Source organism: Tachypleus tridentatus, chromosome 8, assembly GCF_004210375.1.
Source record: "Tachypleus tridentatus isolate NWPU-2018 chromosome 8, ASM421037v1, whole genome shotgun sequence".
NCBI classification, from domain to species: Eukaryota; Metazoa; Arthropoda; class Merostomata; order Xiphosura; family Limulidae; genus Tachypleus; species Tachypleus tridentatus.
Window position 1 is genome coordinate 52,351,309 of NC_134832.1, and position 19,972 is coordinate 52,371,280.

The window sequence follows — 19,972 nt, forward strand, 5'->3', positions numbered from 1 at the left end:
GTTTATGGATTAGAACTTCAGCGCATGTACACTTATCGACCCGAAACATCTTCAAGTTAACATTTAGTATCCATATGGTAGTAAATCATACGCTGTGTTTTAATCAGAAGTAGATTTCTAAAATTCAGATATGTCAGTTTATAAATCGCACGAATTGTATTTCATTATAATTATTATGGCATCACTGACAGTGTTCATAAATGTTCAATCGCACCCAGTTTATTACGAACCAAATTTAAATGAGTATTCTGATTTCTATGAACAGCTCCAAGACCTTCTTGCAATTCACAAGAATCGGGTAAGTTTTGTGTCCACGTCTTTCTTTACCTACCCACACACGTTTCCTCTTATACGTATCGCCTGGATAAAAATTAATTTATGTAACTTGTTTACAAATGCGTCTTTGTTTGATTAAATGCCAAGAAGATACCATTACAATTATATACATATAGTTAAATTTTGTCTAGTTAAAGGACATAAAAAACTGTAACGACAGTTATACGGTATTTTATTAATGGAATTTTTGTTGTTACGCGCAAAACTTGTGAGGAGCTGTCTGTGTAATAAGTCTCCAGTTTTACCGCTATGTTGTTTGAGAGTCTTTAGTTTAAAGGTATTTTTTACTGTGATAATATTTTTGGGACTTGTAATTTTCTGTCATAACAGAAAATATTACTAATTTGGCAAGTTCCTGCTAAAGATATTTAAATTAAACCTAAGTAACTACAGGAGGGAATATCTGCCAATCAGGTGTTTTCACGTGATTATACGATTGTTCACTTAACAACTCTGCGATTGCTAAAGGCTGTCCTAAAGGTAAACTGATTAGTTTCAAAAAGTTTTAATATAATTATAGTCTTTTTAATAATGAGATATTTAAAATCATAGTATTGTTTGTTTGTTGTTAAACATAAAGCTACAAAATAAGTAATCCGTGCTGTGTCCTTCAGGCATATCTATTTTTCTCAGTTGTTTAGAATTTAGCACAAAGTTACACAATGGGTTGTTGTGGTCTACCTACCACGGCTATCGAAACCCGGTTTTTAGCGTTGTAAGCCCTCAGACTTACAGTGAAGTTCTGCCACTTGAGGGCAGGCGTATAAAAACCCGGTTTTTACGTGGTAAGTCTTCAAAATCATATAACACTTTAATTCGTAAAAAAAACCAAAAAACTTAATTGCATCTTTATCTGTGACTAAGTTTGGTCGTATTTAAATTTTTATTTCATAAAAATATATTTTTTATTTTAGAAAATATATTTGAATTTTTCAAAGTAAACAGACTTTTGCATTCAAATGTTTGGACTTATATAATGTTTGAAGTATTTCTAAAGAAACAAAGCAGTGAATATCAAATATATATTGATTTCCATTCACTCTTATTTTGTTTCTGTGTAATAGGTTGGTTATATGGAAAATACTGTACTCACTGGAGTATTTTATCCAATTTTAATTAATAAGTTTTACTCTAATAACTCGGCGACCTCTATACCACTAAAATCAATTAATGTAGCGGTTGAAGACGGGCGGGAATATAATGACTGAATTATTCGAGTCGCTACCAAGTAATTGCGTTTGTTTTTTGTCGAATTATATTGTTAGTTGCTGTTTAACAAATTATGTGAACACCAGTTTAAATACACGTGTTACACAATTTCGAACAAACCCTCTTTTATCAGGAAGTTGCAATATTTCAACTTGGTTGTTCTTAACTGAGGTGACCAAACTTTAATTGGCCATATGGACGAAACTTTGCGCAGGTACTGTAAATAAATTTAAGTGTTTGAAACTGTAAAATTTATTATTATTTTTCCTCGGGCCCGGCATGGCCAGGTGGTTAAGACGTGCGACTCGTAATCCGAGGGTCGCGGGTTCGTATCCCCGTCGCGCCAAACATGCTCGCCCTTTCAGCCGTGGGGGCATTATAATGTGACGGTCAATCCCACTATTCGACGGTAAAAGAGTAGCCCAAGAGTTGGCGGTGGGTGGTGATGACTAGCTGTCTCCCTCTAGTCTTACACTGCTAAATTAGGGACGGCTAGCGCAGATAGCCCTCGAGTAGTTTTGTGCGAAATTCAAAACCAAATCAAACCGAGTAAGCTTTAAACGTATAAAACCTAAAAGTGTATATACAAGCGTTCATGTATTAGAACCAGTGAATATTAATAAACAAAACCAACTGGTATTAAACAACTAAAAAATCAAGGATAAAAGCAAAGAATTATACCAATATTCACTTACTCTATGAAAACGTCATACCAATATAAATTAGTTAATGAAAAAGGATTTCTGGACCTCAACTGTGATTAGTTATTCTTCTTTTAGCTACAGCACTTTTTAAATGCTTCAATCGCTGTTGATTTTAACGGTAAAATGTTTCAATCAACATTAAAAATATATAACAGTGTATTTGAATTACAATCGATAGTGGTTACTAATACATGTATACGCCTCAATACGCGTCAATTGACAGCTTATATATTTATAGCTGAATAAACAAAAAAAAAGTAGATGAATTTGAACATGTGCGAAAATTTTGAATAATATTAGGATATAGGGTTGTACCTGAGTATTTGTTTATTGATTTTGGCTTTTTTATATTCGTACAAAGCTACATGAGGGCTATCTGCGCTAGCCGTTTATAATTTAGCAGTGTAAGACTAGAGGGAAGACAGCTAGTCATCACCATCTACCCCCAACTCTTGGGCTACTCTTTTATCAACGAATAATGGGATTGACCGACACATTATAACGGCTGAAAGGGCTAGTATGTTTGGTGTGACGGGGATTCGAACCCGCGACTCTCAGAATGCGAGTCGATCGCCCTAACCACCTGACCAAATATATAAGATATACAAACTGCTAACAACTTTTAAAAACACAAAGAAAACGTGTTTAGCAAACAGACCCAAAAATACCCTATACAACAAAGGAAACTTAATCAATTGTTCTAAATAACAAAGATTAGCATATACCTCTAACAGAAATATGGAAACAATTAGTACGTAAATATAGTCTTAATATAACGAACATATTAACCTTCAACCCTGGAAGAAAAGTTAAACACATATTAAGAAAGTTATATAATGAACCCACCTCTCTAGGAAACGATTACAAAACATAGTGTAGCAGATGTCCTGTGAAAATATATCTTAAGACTGCTAGTATGGGTGTTAAATCTTTTATTAAAATAGAGAACAACTTTTCGACCTTCTTCGCCTGTAGATGACCCAATTTGGTTTCTCGTCATCACGAAATGTCTAGTGATAACTGAAAGCGAGAGTTAATTTTAACAGTAAGATCGCCTGAAACAGAATAGTGTCGTAATTTTAACAGGTATAAAATTTGTAGCATATAAGTTGGTTACACATCGATTATCAGTCACAGACACTCACTTAATAGATATTTTAAATTTATATTTTGTGTTGATGTTTAGCAGGGGGAGCTCTAACGTCACGTGAAAGTTTGAGAAAAAAGGTAGGGAGATTAGAATATATTGTAATTGATTTTTGAGTTTGTTTCAGTATTTAACTAAGTTAGCGAACTTGGAAGTTGCTTAATTCCTTACTTTTTAATAGTGGGGTACCAAAAATATGAGAACTTGCCGTACTTAGGGGGAAATTGTGTTGCATGGTATTATTTTAGGTATTCATGAAGTTTGGTCTGTCACTCCGTGAACGTGGGTAGTTGAACTTTAAAATCATGAAGTTTCTACAAATATTTCTTGTTGTCGGAGAAATACAACATTTTAGCTATCATCAATGGATATGGTATTTTCATAATTCTTATTACAGAATAAAACAAATCGAGTTCAACTTAAAAAAATAACCAAAATGTAACATTCGTTTTTGATGAAAGCACACACGTTACTGTTCAGTAACTCGTGGCCTGTAACTTACAAAATACCTCGTACATTTTGCTAATATTTTTAAAATGAACAACGGTAATACAAAATTAAATAAATATATGTTTAAGTTTGAATTTTAGCGTTGACGAATGGTTTGTTACACGTAGCATATTACTTGCACGTGCCGGTAACTTTTACTATTGTCTTAAATATTGTTTGTTTGAATTGAAGTTGTAAAAATGTTTAAGATACAATTGCCTCCGATGTCTGTTAGTGAACGAACCTACTTGTAAAAAAAAAAAAAAACGTTTTATTATCACATTTTTAGCGATCAAAATCATAGAACTACTATAATAGCATTTATAATTTGTGGTATGCTGTGAAATAAATGTTAACATAAGACCTGGTTTTATATGGAAGCCCTAATGACCGAGTTAAAACTGTTCTGAATCTAGTAATGTAAGTATACAAATTACTTTTGAATGAGGTTTTATTATTAAACCACTTTGTTATATCGGTATTAATAACCTTTGAACTTGAGTAAAGTTTAAAATGTAGGCCAAAAGTTGTCAGCCGTATCTTACTTTGAAATGGGTTCTGGCAATTTGAACTATAACATCATTGTAACAGTTATGGTCTTCCATGTTTGTATACTTCTGAGCAATTTCAGGTATACTGAAATGAGTAGGAAAATGAATAAAAGAAACAGCTGATGATTTGAAAGTATTCTATAATAGTTTAGTTGTATCATCAGTGCATCAAGACGTGATGGGACTTTCTAAGAGGAATGTTGTGTTTCATTATGTTTGCAATAACGTTCTTTGATCAGACACGTATCTGTAGTGAATATTAATAATCCAATGGCATTTCACACAAGAAGCAGAAGTGAAACATAAAATACGAAGTGTAATACATGGACTATTAAGCTATGCCATCAATTTTAAACAGTTAAGATATGCTAACTTGGTATTGCATATCTTGTCTATGTCTTATTTTTAACATATAAAGATATTAGTCAGAGGTCAGATGCTCCTGCTTTATCATAAACCTAAAAAAAAAAAAGGTTTTATTCAGAGTGTGGATCTTTCTTGTAGATTGCCAACCGTAAAACTGATGTTAATGACTATCCAGTTGAAGTAATAGGATGGCCAAAAAACCAAACCATTCCCAAAGGTCAAACTGCAGGGGTTGATGTGGACAGTGCTGGACGTGTGCACGTTTTTCATCGTGGTGATGTAGTCTGGGATGCTAAGTGGGTTGTTTGTTTTTAATCACTTTCTCAAAACATGCATACAAACATTATTAATTTACAATCTATTAAAATGACATAATTCACATTGCAACAGTTGTTCTCAAGCAATTTGCTAATATAAATAGTGCCTAAATCTTCATTATATCTACACATTATATCACAGTCAGTCTGAAGAGCTCTGTTATTAAAGGTGAATTTTACAAAAAAAAAGAAAACTTTGCAGTTAAAAGAACTACTCATACTGATTAATTTTGCAGGTTCACATTTTTTATAAAACATATGTGCTAATAAATGAAACATAGTACTTGGTGCAGAAAAAGCCCTTTCCGAGCAGCAATCCGAACGTTTTAGTTTTTACGTTTGCCGCTAGGAAAAGTACTGTGACGTAATAGTTGCCAAACAAACCGCCAACGCGTTGGATGTAAATAAACATGGCCAGTGCGTACAGAGAAACAGAGGCGGAGTCTGTTTTGACTTTGTGTTCTGAACAGTGTTGAGTAGCACCATATCAATTCGAACCTACTCTGAACGAACCTAGAACAGTTACTTTTGACACAGATCTGACAAGTTCTAGTGATGAGGACAGTTCCACGAGCGAGAGTAGCGGAACTGTGAGTGATACTGAAGAAATAAGATTATATATTAAACAGCATGCTTTATGAGGTTTATGAGATTTACATTTAATATGACAATGTCAAAGTTCTGTGTTAAGATTAATTTTATTATGATGAGTTATGGAAATATGGAGTTTATATTTCATTGTTTACAAGTCTACAATGTTTTTAAAAAATACATAACATGTACTTGATTACTTCAACATGTTCAAGACATAGTCGTATTTCAATTTATCTTGAAATGTTAAATGATCTACCAGCTTTTAAACTTGGAATATACTCTATTTGGGATAGATTTGTCCACTGTCTAGACTAGGAAATCAAGGTTTCACTGACTTTCAGGTGCCACAAATGCAAAACACGCTCATGAATGTGAAATGTGTATGTCTAGTTACATTCTTCAAAAACTTGAACTTTTTAAATTATTATATTATACTAGTTATTGTTTATCGCTTTATACTGCACACATACCTTTAAGTTTGTTCTTTTCGTGATGGCAAGGGATGGCTTCAGAGGGGTGGAACCTGTACGCTGCAGGCTGAGATCAGTCCTTAGCTTCGCACGATGAAAGATGGTGGGGACGATCCTGTCTACTGCCGATGGTTTTTTTCAGTCTCAACCTGCCTGACTTGAAACACACGGAATCCAAAACAGTGGGATCCGACACAAAACATGAGCGTTCAAAGTGATCTTGACAAAGCTTTGCTTGGTGTGAAGGAGTCCAGTTCTTCCTATTGACCATCCGCACCCACTGTCGCCACCTTGCCAGTCCCTTCTTGCACGGAAACGAAAAGAAGCTTTTGCCCGATGCCAAACCGTTTTTACAACCACAAGCAGCGCAGTAAACCATGTTATCATAAAACAAAAATAAAGTATAAATATCAATACAAAAATAGTCTCAAAAAGTATGTAATCCGAAAAAAGCACCGATGATTTACATAAAACACCAGCACTGAAAGGAACAAAATAGTCGGCGCGCAACGAAGCGTGTTTGGCAACTATTACGTCATAGTTGTAAAACGTCACGAAAACAGCCGAACGACCGAGAGGAACTTGAGCTCGAGGACCCGCATATTTTATTTCATTTTTACTCAAAAACTAAAGTGTTTAAAAATATGGTAACCACACAGGAATTATACCTAACCAAAGTACAGTTTCTAAGGCGATTATTAAATTTGTTAAAACTTCACTGGAATTAGCAGATATATCATTATACAGTATTTTTCTTTCAGTTTTACCTGGATCTAATATATATTTTTGCAAATATGTAATATACATAGTTTTATATTTTAAAAATATTAACTCAAAATCTACTAATAATTTAGTGACAATTAAAAACGTTAGAAAAGATTGTATTGAAAAACTGATGAATTGTTGACAAAGTAATAAACATACTGCGGTGGAAATATAATGTTATATAACACAATCATTTATCGTATATGTAATACATATACATTTTGGGATGTATCATCTAGTGTTTACGCACCACATTATGCTTATTTAGGTTAAAGCTAGAAAATAATTTTCCAGTTTATTTTTCAGGAATCATGCAGTGAGTTAACCCTAAATATGCAACATGGACAACATATCTTAAAAAGACTAAATGTTCATAATCTCATTTTTAAATACATTTAATTATTACAACATGTAGCAGTTGGTATGCTTGTAGAGTGTAATGCAGATCTAAACACTGAAATTCTCTGCCATTTATTGACGTAATCTAATTCTTCCGGTAATAGAGTTTGTCATTGGTACTATTTACTGTTCATGGCTTTTTCTTGAACACGTAATATAACTGAACTAGTAGAAATGTGGTTAGAAGTGTTAAGATGTATTATCACTACTTCATCAATAATAATTTCTTTAAATTTAAACAATATACAACGAAATAAAATAACAGTTATACAAGTTTTTGTTTTGTTTTTTAAAGCTTAACGTCCACATGCATGCAACATCACATTACAATCTAGCAACTATAAGGGAATTTGTGTGTTAGTAATATTACCTGGCTTTAATATTCTGCAATATGAAACCTTGATTTGTTTAAAAAGCTTTTCTTCAAGTGTTGCGTTTAAAACCACTAGTATGATGTTACCATGGTAACAAGGCGTAGTTGTCATTTTATTTCTTTACTAGATTTTGCAAAAATAGTTTGTAAATGTCAGATCTAGCCACTAGGTGTAGAATTACAGAGTTAGGCATAACACATCGTTACATTAATTGTGTAACTTTCTTTAATACAATCATCTGTATGTATCAGATTTTTAATCAAGTCAAGACCTTTGTTTCATTCTTAAATTACAAATGATAATTCTGTCTCTCTCTCATTTTTTTAAAAGTTATCTGATAATGTTTGTGGTTCTTCAAAATCACATAATTAGGCATTTCTGACACGGTGTATTGTTGCAGGTCTTTTGATTGGAACAATGTTTACCAACATCAGGATCAGCCTCCAATATCGGAAAATTCAGTACTTATATTTGATTCCAAAACAGGAGATATCCAAAGCAGTTGGGGAAAAAACAGGTAAACGTATTTGTTAAGTGTTTTTTTTTAAACGAACAAACAAACTGTGTCAACGTTCACATAAAAACTTTAGTTTATTAACAGTATTAAAAACAGTTCTCTTCCAACGTGTCAATCATCAAGTTGCATTCATATTTTGAAAAATGCCACTGCTGAATGTTATTAGCAGTTGTATATCTGTATTATACCCACTTATACAAAAGGGAATCCTCAATAACTGCGGGTTTTTAAATTGTTTTAGACGGGATTAAATTAATGTGAGACCTTTTTGATAGTCATATTTTTTGCACGGGGCGGGGCATGCGTATACATGATTAATTTTTTACTGCTCATCTGCCAGCCTACCCTCAAACTGAAATCATTTTAAGCAGCATTAGAATAAATTAATCTGGGAGACTTTGGGCTTGGTAAAATATGTCAATCAAAAGGGTTTGACCTCCCGAGTCTAAAACCATAATTAAATTTCAAATTTGTCAAGAAGTGATAGAGTTATGAGCTGAAAGTTTGTACATGAAAAAGAAACAAACACTCAGATTCATTCTGGAAGCCTCTATGCCGTGGTTAGTTGTTGTATTTGTACTGAATTGTAAGCTGAAATTTTTTTTTCCCTTGCAGTCAGATTAAAATTTTAAAACACAAGTTAGTAAGTTTGTATTTAAAATACACGTGATTTAAAACTTGTATTTCTTCATCCTTTTACTAGTAACTAACTAGTAATCCTTTTACTAGTAATTAAAAATGTATTGATATATTAAATGAACATTTTTGTTTTTTTAATTTCGCGCAAAGCTACTTGAGGGCTATCTGCGCTAGCCGTCCGTAATTTAGCAGTGTAAGACTAGAGGGAAAGCAGCTAGTCATCACCACCCACCGCCAACTCTTTGGGCTACTCTTTTACTAACGAATAGTGGAATTGACTGTAACATTATAACGTCCCCACGGCTGAAAAGGCGAGCACGTTTGGTGCGACGGGGATGCGAACCCGCGACCCTCAGATTACGAGTCGCACGCTTTAACTCATCTGGCCATGCCGGGCCTAAATGAACATTAGAAGTGTGTCTCAAAATGGCTGGTATGGGTATTAATACATTTATTGATAAGGAGAGAACAATATTTTTATTTGAAATGAGTTTTCATCACCAAGAATAGCTGAACATCAAGTCTTCTTTCATTTTCAGATTTTACATGCCACATGGACTTACTATCGACAAAAATAACAACACGTGGCTTACAGATGTGGCTTTGCATCAGGTATGGCAAACTTGTATGTTTTAAGCCATAAATCTTAAGTGGTGAATTCATAGTTAGCACAACTATAGAAATGCTATAATGGTGTACAGTTTCTTCCAAAACAACAATTATTATAAAAGTCTCTGTGAATAAATTACACTATTTGTTTTAGTGACATTATGCAGTAAAGAATGCCAGAGTTCTGTTTGAAAACCTTTGTTTTTAGCTGCTAGCTTAATGTACACAACTAATCATTGTCAGCCGCACAATAGAAGATTCTGAGGATGTATATATATAAATATAATTCACCTTTATTTACAGGTTTTCAAGTTTAAACTTGGAGCATCAGAACCAGATTTAGTTCTTGGCCAGCGGTTTGTACCTGGAAACGACGAGTCTCATTTTTGTAAACCTACAGATGTCGCGGTAGCCTCGTCAGGTGAATTCTACGTCAGTGACGGCTATTGCAACTCCAGAATTTTAATGTTTTCGCCTTCTGGACGCTTACTTAAAGAGTTTGGAAAGGAAGGTTTGTATTCAATTCTATCAATAGTCTTAACACTTGTCGAGATAAGTTCTATTTAGGGTATTAATAATTTGATTAAAATAGTTGAAAAATATTATTAATATTACTTTGTGTAAATAACATATCTTGTAACAGTTGTAGCTCTAACCGTATTAATCTCTTACAAAATGAAAAGGATACAGATAAATTACTACAGTTATGTTTAAGTTGTTTGATTCTGAGAAAAAAAACTTTTATCTTTAAATCTACTATGGCTAACAATATAGTAACAAAAGCGACAGTGTAATAAAGAAATTACCATCCTGTCACTAAATATATAGTGTACAAATTCATGTACTTTGACAAGAAAGTACGTACACCAGTTTGAAGTTATGCATAACAACTGACTCGGAATGCTGGTAGTAAACTATTCCTTGTCCTAACTGGAGCAAACAATGTAAATTGCCACATGTACTTAAATTTGAAAGTTGTACCTGAAATGCAAGATATTTAAAATTTGTTTTTAGAAACAGAGTGATGGTGAGTTTAAAACCATTTCGCTCTTTTTTTCTTTTCCAGATGAAATGCTGGTTCCACATAGCTTGACTTTATTAGAAAGCCTAGATATCCTTTGTGTAGCTGACAGAGAAAATGAAAGAATTCTTTGTTATAGTGCAGGTCTAAAGGGGTCTTCTCCTGGTCTCCTGATTAAAAATTTTCACAAAAACCTGGGACGTGTCTTTGCAGTGGCTGCAAGAGGTTTGTGTATGTTTTATTAAAAACAGCAAAATACACTTACTGACTCATATAGTGGGCATTTAAGGTTCATAAAGTATCTGAGTACCGACTAAAAACTGTCTCCCTCCATTGAGAAAACAAAACAAAAATTCTCCATTAACTTCTGTTTACATGAGCCTAAAAGACTATTTTGAAAATATCATTCAAGATAGTATTACGTATTTAACTGAAATAGGTGAAGACCCAAAATCAGGGTAGGAGTTTTGGGTAATAAACAAAAACTATCCAATAGAATTCATGTGGCATAGCCAGAATCAGCTGTGTTCGGTAATGTCTACTCTTAATAGACATATGGTAGAAACATTCAATAAATAATGAACTTAATTTGATATTGGATGTTTCTCTTCATTAAGGAGGAGATTCTTGTACATTTCACATCTTTAGGAGAGTTTGTTTGTTTGTTATTAAGCTCAAACCTGTATTTTGGGCTACCTCTGCTATGCCCATCATGAAAATGTGAATTTTAACAGTTTAAACCCTCAAGCATACCACTGGTTTGCACTGAATTTTGTGTGAACAGAGTTACAGGAGTTACGTGTAACAGACTAGAAGAAAGGCAGCTACTCAACACTGCCCATTGTTAACTCTTTTACCAAGGAATAGTGGGTTTGACCTTCACATTATAATATCCTCATGGCTAAAAAGGGTAAGCATGTTCAGTGAATGGGATTCAAACCCATGACCCTCAGATTGGGGTCACGTTTAGAGGAAACCACATATGGTTACTAAAATTATTACACCTCAGTGCATCATATGAGAAGCAATGTTATATATAATAAAGCCTAAAACAGTTTCAGAATAAAGGCTTACAGGACTTTATATGTTCAACCATGACTGGTTAGATTTTGTTTTAAATGTTTATACAGTTTGATTTCTTGATTAGGATTTTAAAGGGTCAATGTGCAGCATTTATTATGTAAACATGGGATATATTTTAATAAACATAACACCTACTACATGATATAGTTTTGTGAATGGTATATAAATTAATGTCTGGTTAACTCTTTAAGGAATATATAGTGGGCTATTACAAACTCCCAGTAAAATTTTTTTATATATATACTTTTGCATTACGTAGGTATTGTAATGTTACATTGATTCAGCGTTGATATGATATATGGTTTTTGTCTGGACTTAAGGTTTGTGCTGTACCTTGTAACTTTCTTCTTCTATTTGGGTTTGTCATGGCCAACCTTCTGTTTGACAAATAAAATCACAATTGTTAAAGTTTTTTTAAAGTTTCTCCTGTAAAATTACATTCATACAGGAAACATGATCATGGTAGAATGAGGACATTAATTAATTATAACATTAAGCAATAAAAATGATGGGAATACGTGGGTAATGGATGTCTGCTAGTTATTATCATAATTTACCCAGTGTTATTCCCACAGATGATCATCTATACATGGTACAGGGACCAGGAATCATAGGAAAACATCGTGTACGTGGCCTTACCCTCAGTCTCTCAACCAAAAAGATCTTAAACAGTTGGAGCCCAGTTGAGGTAGTATTACTAATATTTATTCATTGTCACTGGAGCTATGCAGTGGAAATATTCTGTAGTCCCATGTATTGACAGTAGTAATAACACTAAAAACATCCTTTATTCAGATTTTCCTTACTAGAAAGAGAAACAAAATATTTAAATACATTAGAAATCCATTCTGATGGCAACATAAACTACCACAATATCCAAGCTATAGAAACTGATTTTTTACTAACCTGAAAGTTGTACACATTCATCGAACATAATTTTATCTCGCTTGTTACGTTCGCAGTACTTTGCTTCAACACCTTGCCTTTCATCTTCTTCTGCAGCTGGTGCTGAGAACTGCATCCCAAAAGTTTGGACCAATGGGGAAAATAGATATTATATTCTTAAAAGTGTAACAAACACATTTTTAATGTCAGTTGTACATACGACTGTTTATTATTCAACTTGCGTGCGTTAATACGTAAAGAATGAATTGTGTTGTTTTTTTCCCCCAATGGGTCAAGATATTCGGGACACCCTGTGCATTTATCTTTGACCCAGTTCCGAGAACGAAAAACGAATCTGTTAGCTGAGCAGCCTGGTTTACAGAACAAAGTAGCACTGTTGTTGTGCTAATTGCTCATATTAAAAATCAGTGAAGTGAAGATGAACTTCTAGTTATGATGAAGACATATAAAAATGTTTAAAGTCAGATCAACAGACTTTTTTCAAATCTCTTTTTTTTTTTTCTTACTCTCAGTGACAAACATTTGGGCTACTGTGGTTTAAAAATTTGTAGTCTAAGCTGCCTTTGGTATACCCATGTCTCTGGGGGGTATTATTAATTTTGCACAGTGTAGGAAGCTATAACTTTGGAAGGTTATGGAAACCTTCATGTTATGGCCCAACATTTTTTGTGTTTTTTTTTATGCAGAATTCTCTATACCATATTTAGTTATAATACAAATTTTTATTGTACCTGTGCATATAAACAATATTTCAATAATGAAATTGTCGTGTAAAACACCAGTTTACAATTCTCTTTACATTTCTACAATAACTCTGAGGTCACATATTCGATGCTTGAAGTACAGTAGATTTAAAATTAATGCATGGTCAGTTTTACTTATTTATACTAATAAACACATTTTAAAAAAACATGTTCTTAATTATTGTAGCTCAATTTATCACCTATTAAATTTTTATCTAAATGTTTGTGAAGTTCATAATATACTTTTATCACTCTATGGCAGATATGTTTAATAATTTCATTGGTATCTTTATTAAGATTCTCTAAGTTTCTACTGACTTTTAATGGAAAAAGTTAACATTGGTTTGGACAGAATTATTTGAACACAAACAACCCAATATGAATTAATTGTGATGAACTCAAATTAATATTCAATACAACCTGTCTCATAATTCTTAAAATATAAGGTTACATGTGGTTTTGTCCACATTTTTCATTACTGCTTTAGCTTGTGTGCAAAATATTTTTTTGTATATTGGTTGCATTTAGATAGATTTGTACAAAGAGGAACTGTTGGTCTCCAAAATCTCTCTTTTTACACTTTTACTTGAAGGTAATTTACATCCTGCATCGTACTCTCAGACAACTGACTGAATTACTTTTAATCTTTTTAATTTCTTAAGTCCAAAGAAAAATTAAGATTCTCTGTTAACCCATCTGGCATGATCTTTTAACTATGGGGTGGGGTTAAGTGTAAAATTATATTAACAGATAGCACGAGGGGGGGATTTCAGAGGGGGCAGCCCACACTAGTGCTAATATTACTAAACACAAAACTGATTCATTGGGTGGTTTAGAAAGTAACAATTATAAAATAAAGTAAGTACAGTAATTTATAGTTCTAAACAAACTCTGCATTGGATCCTGAGAAATACTGCAAACTAGTTTTATATGTAAAAATATCCAAAGTTACCAGACTTTGATCATAACTCAGACAGTGGGAAGTAAGTTGACAAACAAGAACCATTAACAGACAATTATTACTAATTTTAAGTTTCACATTTTTTGAATGAAAGCTATCCTATCCTTTCTTAGACTTTTTTGTTCACAATCATAAATTTTTTTTTTTCCATTTTAGGGTTTTCTAAACCCCCATGACCTTGCATTGTCACCAGATGGAACAGCACTGTATGTTGTGGAAATAGGAGAAAATGCTGCTAAGAAAGTGTACAAGTTCAGTTTACAAAAACCCAATTAGTGATATATTATTTTCAAGACTATTTATTTTATTCACTGTAAATTAGATGGTGGTTTGTGTTAATTTCTATACTCAATATTAAATTACGATTACAAAACAGTTATCTGGAAATAGAACGTTCTTGTTTTTCAAAATCACCCATGATAAATTTTTCTTTTTGATAAGTGTCTGTCTCGAGAAACTAATGTAAACCTTATCAAATGTAAAGCAATATTTGTAAATTATCTGGCTTGTTTTCCATTAAAAATTATGTATCATAACTATGAAAAATTATAACAAATGGATGCGATCTGTTCTCCGTTTCAATTTACTATTAACAAATATTGAGTCAAAAAAATATTTCTTTATAAAGAAATTTCTTTATGATGTTTAAAACAAATTAACTAATTTATCTGAAACTTTATAAAACCACAGAACTACATGTTCTATCACAATAGATTCACACTGACAGTGTCTTTGGTGAGTTGTTTACATGACAAAAGTGTAGACATATAAACCTATTGTGATAATAAATTTACAACTTGACAAGACCACTTACTTCCACAACACAAGATATATTTCCTTTAGGTAAATTTAATAAATAAAATGGTGAAAAATGCTATGCCAGCTACAGATTTTTAACTTAAGTGGAAATTTGTATGCTTTTAGTACAGTAACTATTGCAGATAAGTACGACAAATATGTTCACCAGTAGAGAATGACATAAAATACATACAAGTCGAACCATCTGTATATAATAAATGTCAAGAGATGTAGTTAGGTCTACACTTTGAATGCAGACTGTTCAGGTACAACTTATCCACTGTCACTGGACTGCAACGTATTTTTTCAGTATCTCATAATGTCAGGAAAATTCCTACAATGTAAACAATCTTATAATATCAACTAAAAAATAAGATAATTACTAAGTTAAGAAATAACAATATTGTTAACTATTTGCTTATTGTGCAGAAAATAGTTACTACTGATAAATGAAAGACATCAAAAGAGAGCTTGGTAATACAGGATATTAAAATTACCCTAAGTACACACAAGATGTTGTCTGTTCATTTTTAATTTTAATAAGTATGTGATGTGAAGTCCATGAAACTACCAGTTCTCTCTTTCTGTTCAGTTCAGTTGATTATAAATATGAATAAATTGTTATCTCTATAACCAAGTTCCTGAAAGTCCAGAAATGAATTTTACAATTTATAACATTAATAATTTTTTTCTTTGATACTAAATTTGAAAGTTTTAAAGAACCGCATGGCTCACATAACTTTTTTAGACAGAATTATGATTTAATAAGACTAGGTAAAATAGAAATGAGCCACCACAACCACCAGTGTTTGTTATATTACCATTAATAAACTAGAAAATACAGTCAACTATTAGTTTAACTTTTACAGTAGAAAGACAAGTCCTTCCTCATCAGCTTTTGATAATTAAACATTACTACAGTAATTAGAACACAAAGAACCAATATTGTATACACCAGAAGAAAGAGATGAACCATTACTAGTTATTAACTAAGTTTCAATGAATCGGATAAAGCAAAAAGACCAACAACTGTTAATAGAATAAACCAGTAACAGCCACCACCATTTGTTAACTATGTTTTAACAGGGAATATGTAAAAGACACCACCAGTTAATGTTTATTAAACTTTACAAAAACTATGCAAGTCTACTTACAAATCAAATTATGTATAAAGAACCATCAGCAGGTGCAAGGTAACCTGTAGCAATTAATACAGCGTCTACTAAGGTCCAAACCCCTAGGCCTCCAAAACTGAAAAGTTTTCCAATCCCTTCTTGCCACATTCCGAGATAGAAACGATCCACTCCAAACCCACCGAGTGTGATACTGCAGAGAAACAGCATTCAAGTCACTATTTTGTAAAACTTGTATGTACCCCTGAAATGTTTTAGTTGTGTAATAATAAAAAAATTATCTGTTACTTTGCAGTTTATAAACAAATACTAGTGCTACCACTAACTAGATCCAAAATGACCAAATTGTGTTCTTCTTAAATATATATATATATATACTGGTAATTCTATTTTATTTTTAAACCATTTAATAAACAGACAAAAAACAAATTCCAGCTACTATATAAATAACAAAATTAATATAATACTTTGAAAGGTTGATTTTTAGTTCATTCTTTTATGTTTCAAACAAATTTATATTTGGATCTCAACTATTGAATTACATGAAATTATAGTCAAGTCTGTGCTATCAAAAACAAAGTGAGATTTATTGAGGAAACACCTAAGCTACTGCTTTCTCATTTCACTCAAAAGTGTAGATGTCAGTTTTAAATTATCTTCATTATTCACATTTTTGTAAAGTTAGACTATAAAATAACTGAATATTTGAAAGTTCCATAATTCAAAACTAAATACTGAATGAAAGAGTATATACAAGAATTGTGTATGTAACAAAATAAGATTTTAAATTACGAATTTAAAAATAACATTCATTTAAATAAAAGTCATCCATATTAGTTAAAAAAACTGAACAGTATTTTCTTCTTTATGATGTGGCACGATACCTTATGCAGAAGTAACAATCACTAAACATAACTGTGACAATACTTGCATCTCACATTACATAACTAAAAGTTATAATGTGAAACAAGTATTTGTAATTCAATAGTTCGTGTTGTAAAGCCACATTGGATTTGATAATTCCATTAAAATGAACATAAATGATGAATAGCACAGTAATACAAGGTAATTGTACATTCACCTAACTTAGAATACCTTGATAAATATTTTTACCTCAGAAGCAAAGCTGTACTCCAGCTATAACCTCTTGTCCAATTACATAACAAGTTCTTGGAAAATCTTCGGTTTCCTGTGCAGTACAATTAAACTTCAGTTTAAAATAGTGGTTCACAACCATTTTTACTTCATGGAATAGAAATTGTTCTATAAAACATTGAGACTGTTAGGAGCATACAAGTCCATAGTACTGTTTCTTAAACTTTAGTTTCTTCAAGTGAAAGCAACAAGCTTCAATAACTTTACAATATTTCCAACCTATTTCTTTCATATTTATAGATTATAATTTCACAAATTCTGTCAAGACTTTATATCTCCACCACCCTCTCTATATCTTTCTCTCTTTTGTTTTTTATATTGTGAATCAATACTTGAGAACCATTAGTTTAGAACATTTAAAAACTGATGTTCAGAACACATGAAGATAAAACCTCACTGAAAACATACAGAAAAAAATTATACAAGTATTTTGTTTGTGATTATTAGATGGAATACTTTTCACAATGAACAGTAAAAACACCAATAAAAACAAGGCATAAATATGCAGGGTGTTCGGAAAGTCACTGTGAAGTTTTGTAATCATATTTTATTCAGTCTATTTCAAGCCAGCAACTGATAGCGGTGTTTAGAAACAAAATAAGAAGGATCCAGGCCTGTATTGATGCCAACGGGGTTCACTTTCAACATTGTTTATAATTGTCATTCATATTTACCTTCTGTATTCTATATTGAAACATGTCTGTTAATAAATATAGAAGTGCACAGTGACTTTCTGAACACCCAGTAAGTGGCTAATGTAAAATACATAAAGGCAGAAAAGGAATCTTTTGTTAAAGAAACTCCACTTAAAGTTACATCCATGTATGAACTATTCAAGATTTTCAAAAACAAAAACTACCTACAACTAGAAACAGAAGTGGGCTATCCAACTACTGCACCAAACTCTCCTTCCCTTAGTTTTATAAATTAATTTGACTTTATTTATAAACTAAACGTGCATGTGCGTGTGTGTGCGTGTATGTGTGTGTGTGTGTGTGTGTGTATATCACTGTTGCTTCAAATAAATATTCTTTGTCAAAACATTCTGTGTTTTGTTACTGCATTTTGCATGAAGCAACTCAAGTATTATTTGTTTTTGCCATCCCTAATTTAGAAGTATTACACTAAAGGAAAGACCAGTCAATGTCACCTGCTGCCAACTCTTGAAGAGTTACATTATAATACTCCTACAGTGTTCAGTGACAGGATTTGAACTTGCAGTTTGTTAATCGAGTGTTCTAATCACCAGATAATGATTTCTATTGGCAAGTTAAAAAGAGTAATTGTGTTTGTTAAAGTGTACATATGCAGTTGTCACTTTCATATGTTAGAAATGAACAAAGCTAAAGAATTCCAGTGTTTGAACCTTTACTTGTTTAACACTTATAGCAGACAAAGCATGAACAGAAGGCTATGAAACAAGCAGTATTGAAAGACAAATATACAGAGGAAAGAGTACTTCAAGAAGAGGAAATCCTTCATAGCCACAACAAATGAAACTATTTTAGGCAGGTTACTGTAACTAGTCTGAGACCTTTGTTTCCCTTTCCATAAGCTACACTTTTGCTTACCAACAATATCAAGCATGGAGTTCTCATGTATACCAATTTAATTGTATTACTCATTAGGATCCGTACCAGCCTACCCTCAAATTGAAATTATTTTGAGCAAGATTACAGTAAATTAATCTATGATATTTTGGGCATGGATAAATACACCAATCAAACGTTTTTGATCTCCTAAAGTCCAAAATTGTAATTAGATCTCAAATCAGTCATGAGCTGTGAGCTAAACATTTTTACTTGGAAAAAAAAAAACCGACAAGCAATTACAACTGTTCTATGAGCAGCTCAGCTGTGATTAGAAAAACGAAAAACAATTTATTGTACACCAGTCTCTTACAGAGCTTTATATTCCCTTCTACAATAAAAAATAACAATACCATCTATAGAAAATATTCGTGATGTTAAACTTCAAAACTTTTAGCTATAGAAAATTTTAACAATGGTACAAAACTATTTTATCTAATCTATACTTTAAATATTTAACTGAAAACCATTTTCAATTTAGTGAATAAAACAATCCTTTACCAGATAAATATACTCTTCTAATAAAATAATAATTTTAACATAGAGATAACTTTATTTGGGTAAAATTCTACTGGTGTTCACCTCTACTGAGTACCCCAACTTACTTTTTAAAGCAGTACTAGTACTAGAATTTATTTTAGCTGCTTTGTCATTTTCATATTCACGCATAGATTTTCCATTTTCAAAATCAGGCCCACTTCTCCCTGAAGGCTGAGTACCTTTTCATAATTTCACCCTTGACCTTACTTTAATATTTTTTAATAAAAAGAAACTATTTTAAACAACACTTAGATAACTTCCCAAATGGCCTAAAAAATTATTTTTCTCAGGCAGCCATTTATTTACAATACTATACCCCTTACTAGAAAGAGATGTTGACAATACAAGAAACATATTGTAAAAACCAGCATTACAGTATTACAAAACCACTCCATGTTAGATACATACAAACACTTGCATATTTAACCTACAATGTCTTACAGTATTACAAAACCACTCCATGATAGATACATACACACACTTGTATGTTTAACCAACAATGTTAATGATAAAAGCCGAGGTTACAAATATAAAAAGACCTTCCAGCTTCAACCTAC

General features: G+C 32.2%; 2 protein-coding genes across 8 annotated transcripts in view; one reads left to right on the forward strand and one right to left on the reverse strand.

Moving 5' to 3' along the window:
* Nucleotides 1-15,628, forward strand: LOC143222405 (peptidyl-alpha-hydroxyglycine alpha-amidating lyase 2-like). The gene is made up of 8 exons (XM_076448887.1): nucleotides 1-298; nucleotides 4,941-5,098; nucleotides 8,122-8,238; nucleotides 9,417-9,489; nucleotides 9,790-9,997; nucleotides 10,553-10,732; nucleotides 12,166-12,278; nucleotides 14,357-15,628. Exons 1-8 carry the CDS (start codon nucleotides 131-133, stop codon nucleotides 14,474-14,476), a joined length of 1,137 nt encoding a protein of 378 aa, XP_076305002.1. The 5' UTR covers nucleotides 1-130; the 3' UTR covers nucleotides 14,477-15,628.
* amx (TM2 domain-containing protein 3 almondex) overlaps nucleotides 9,631-19,972 on the reverse strand; it is a 22,826-nt gene continuing 12,484 nt past the window's right edge. For 4 of the 7 annotated variants that reach the window (XM_076448892.1, XM_076448888.1, XM_076448891.1 and 1 more), the window contains exons 5-7: nucleotides 17,245-17,320; nucleotides 16,153-16,324; nucleotides 14,824-15,332 (exon numbers count right to left, since the gene is read on the reverse strand). In XM_076448892.1, the coding sequence (XP_076305007.1) occupies nucleotides 16,156-16,324; nucleotides 17,245-17,320 (245 nt within the window). In that variant the 3' untranslated portion in view covers nucleotides 14,824-15,332; nucleotides 16,153-16,155. Of the gene's footprint in view, nucleotides 12,606-14,823; nucleotides 15,333-16,152; nucleotides 16,325-17,244; nucleotides 17,395-19,972 lie in introns of those variants that run through there. The other 3 variants (XR_013012230.1, XM_076448889.1, XM_076448893.1) reach the window with 3 other exon arrangements.

Excerpts from the sequence above, each read along its gene's own strand:
- LOC143222405 (XM_076448887.1), top strand. The coding sequence starts at position 131 with ATGTCAGTTTATAAATCGCACGAATTGTATTTCATTATAATTATTATG. Across the intron at positions 8,239-9,416 it reads AGCAGTTGGGGAAAAAACAG|ATTTTACATGCCACATGGAC; the intron begins GTAAACGTATTT and ends TTTCATTTTCAG. Across the intron at positions 10,733-12,165 it reads CTTTGCAGTGGCTGCAAGAG|ATGATCATCTATACATGGTA; the intron begins GTTTGTGTATGT and ends TTATTCCCACAG.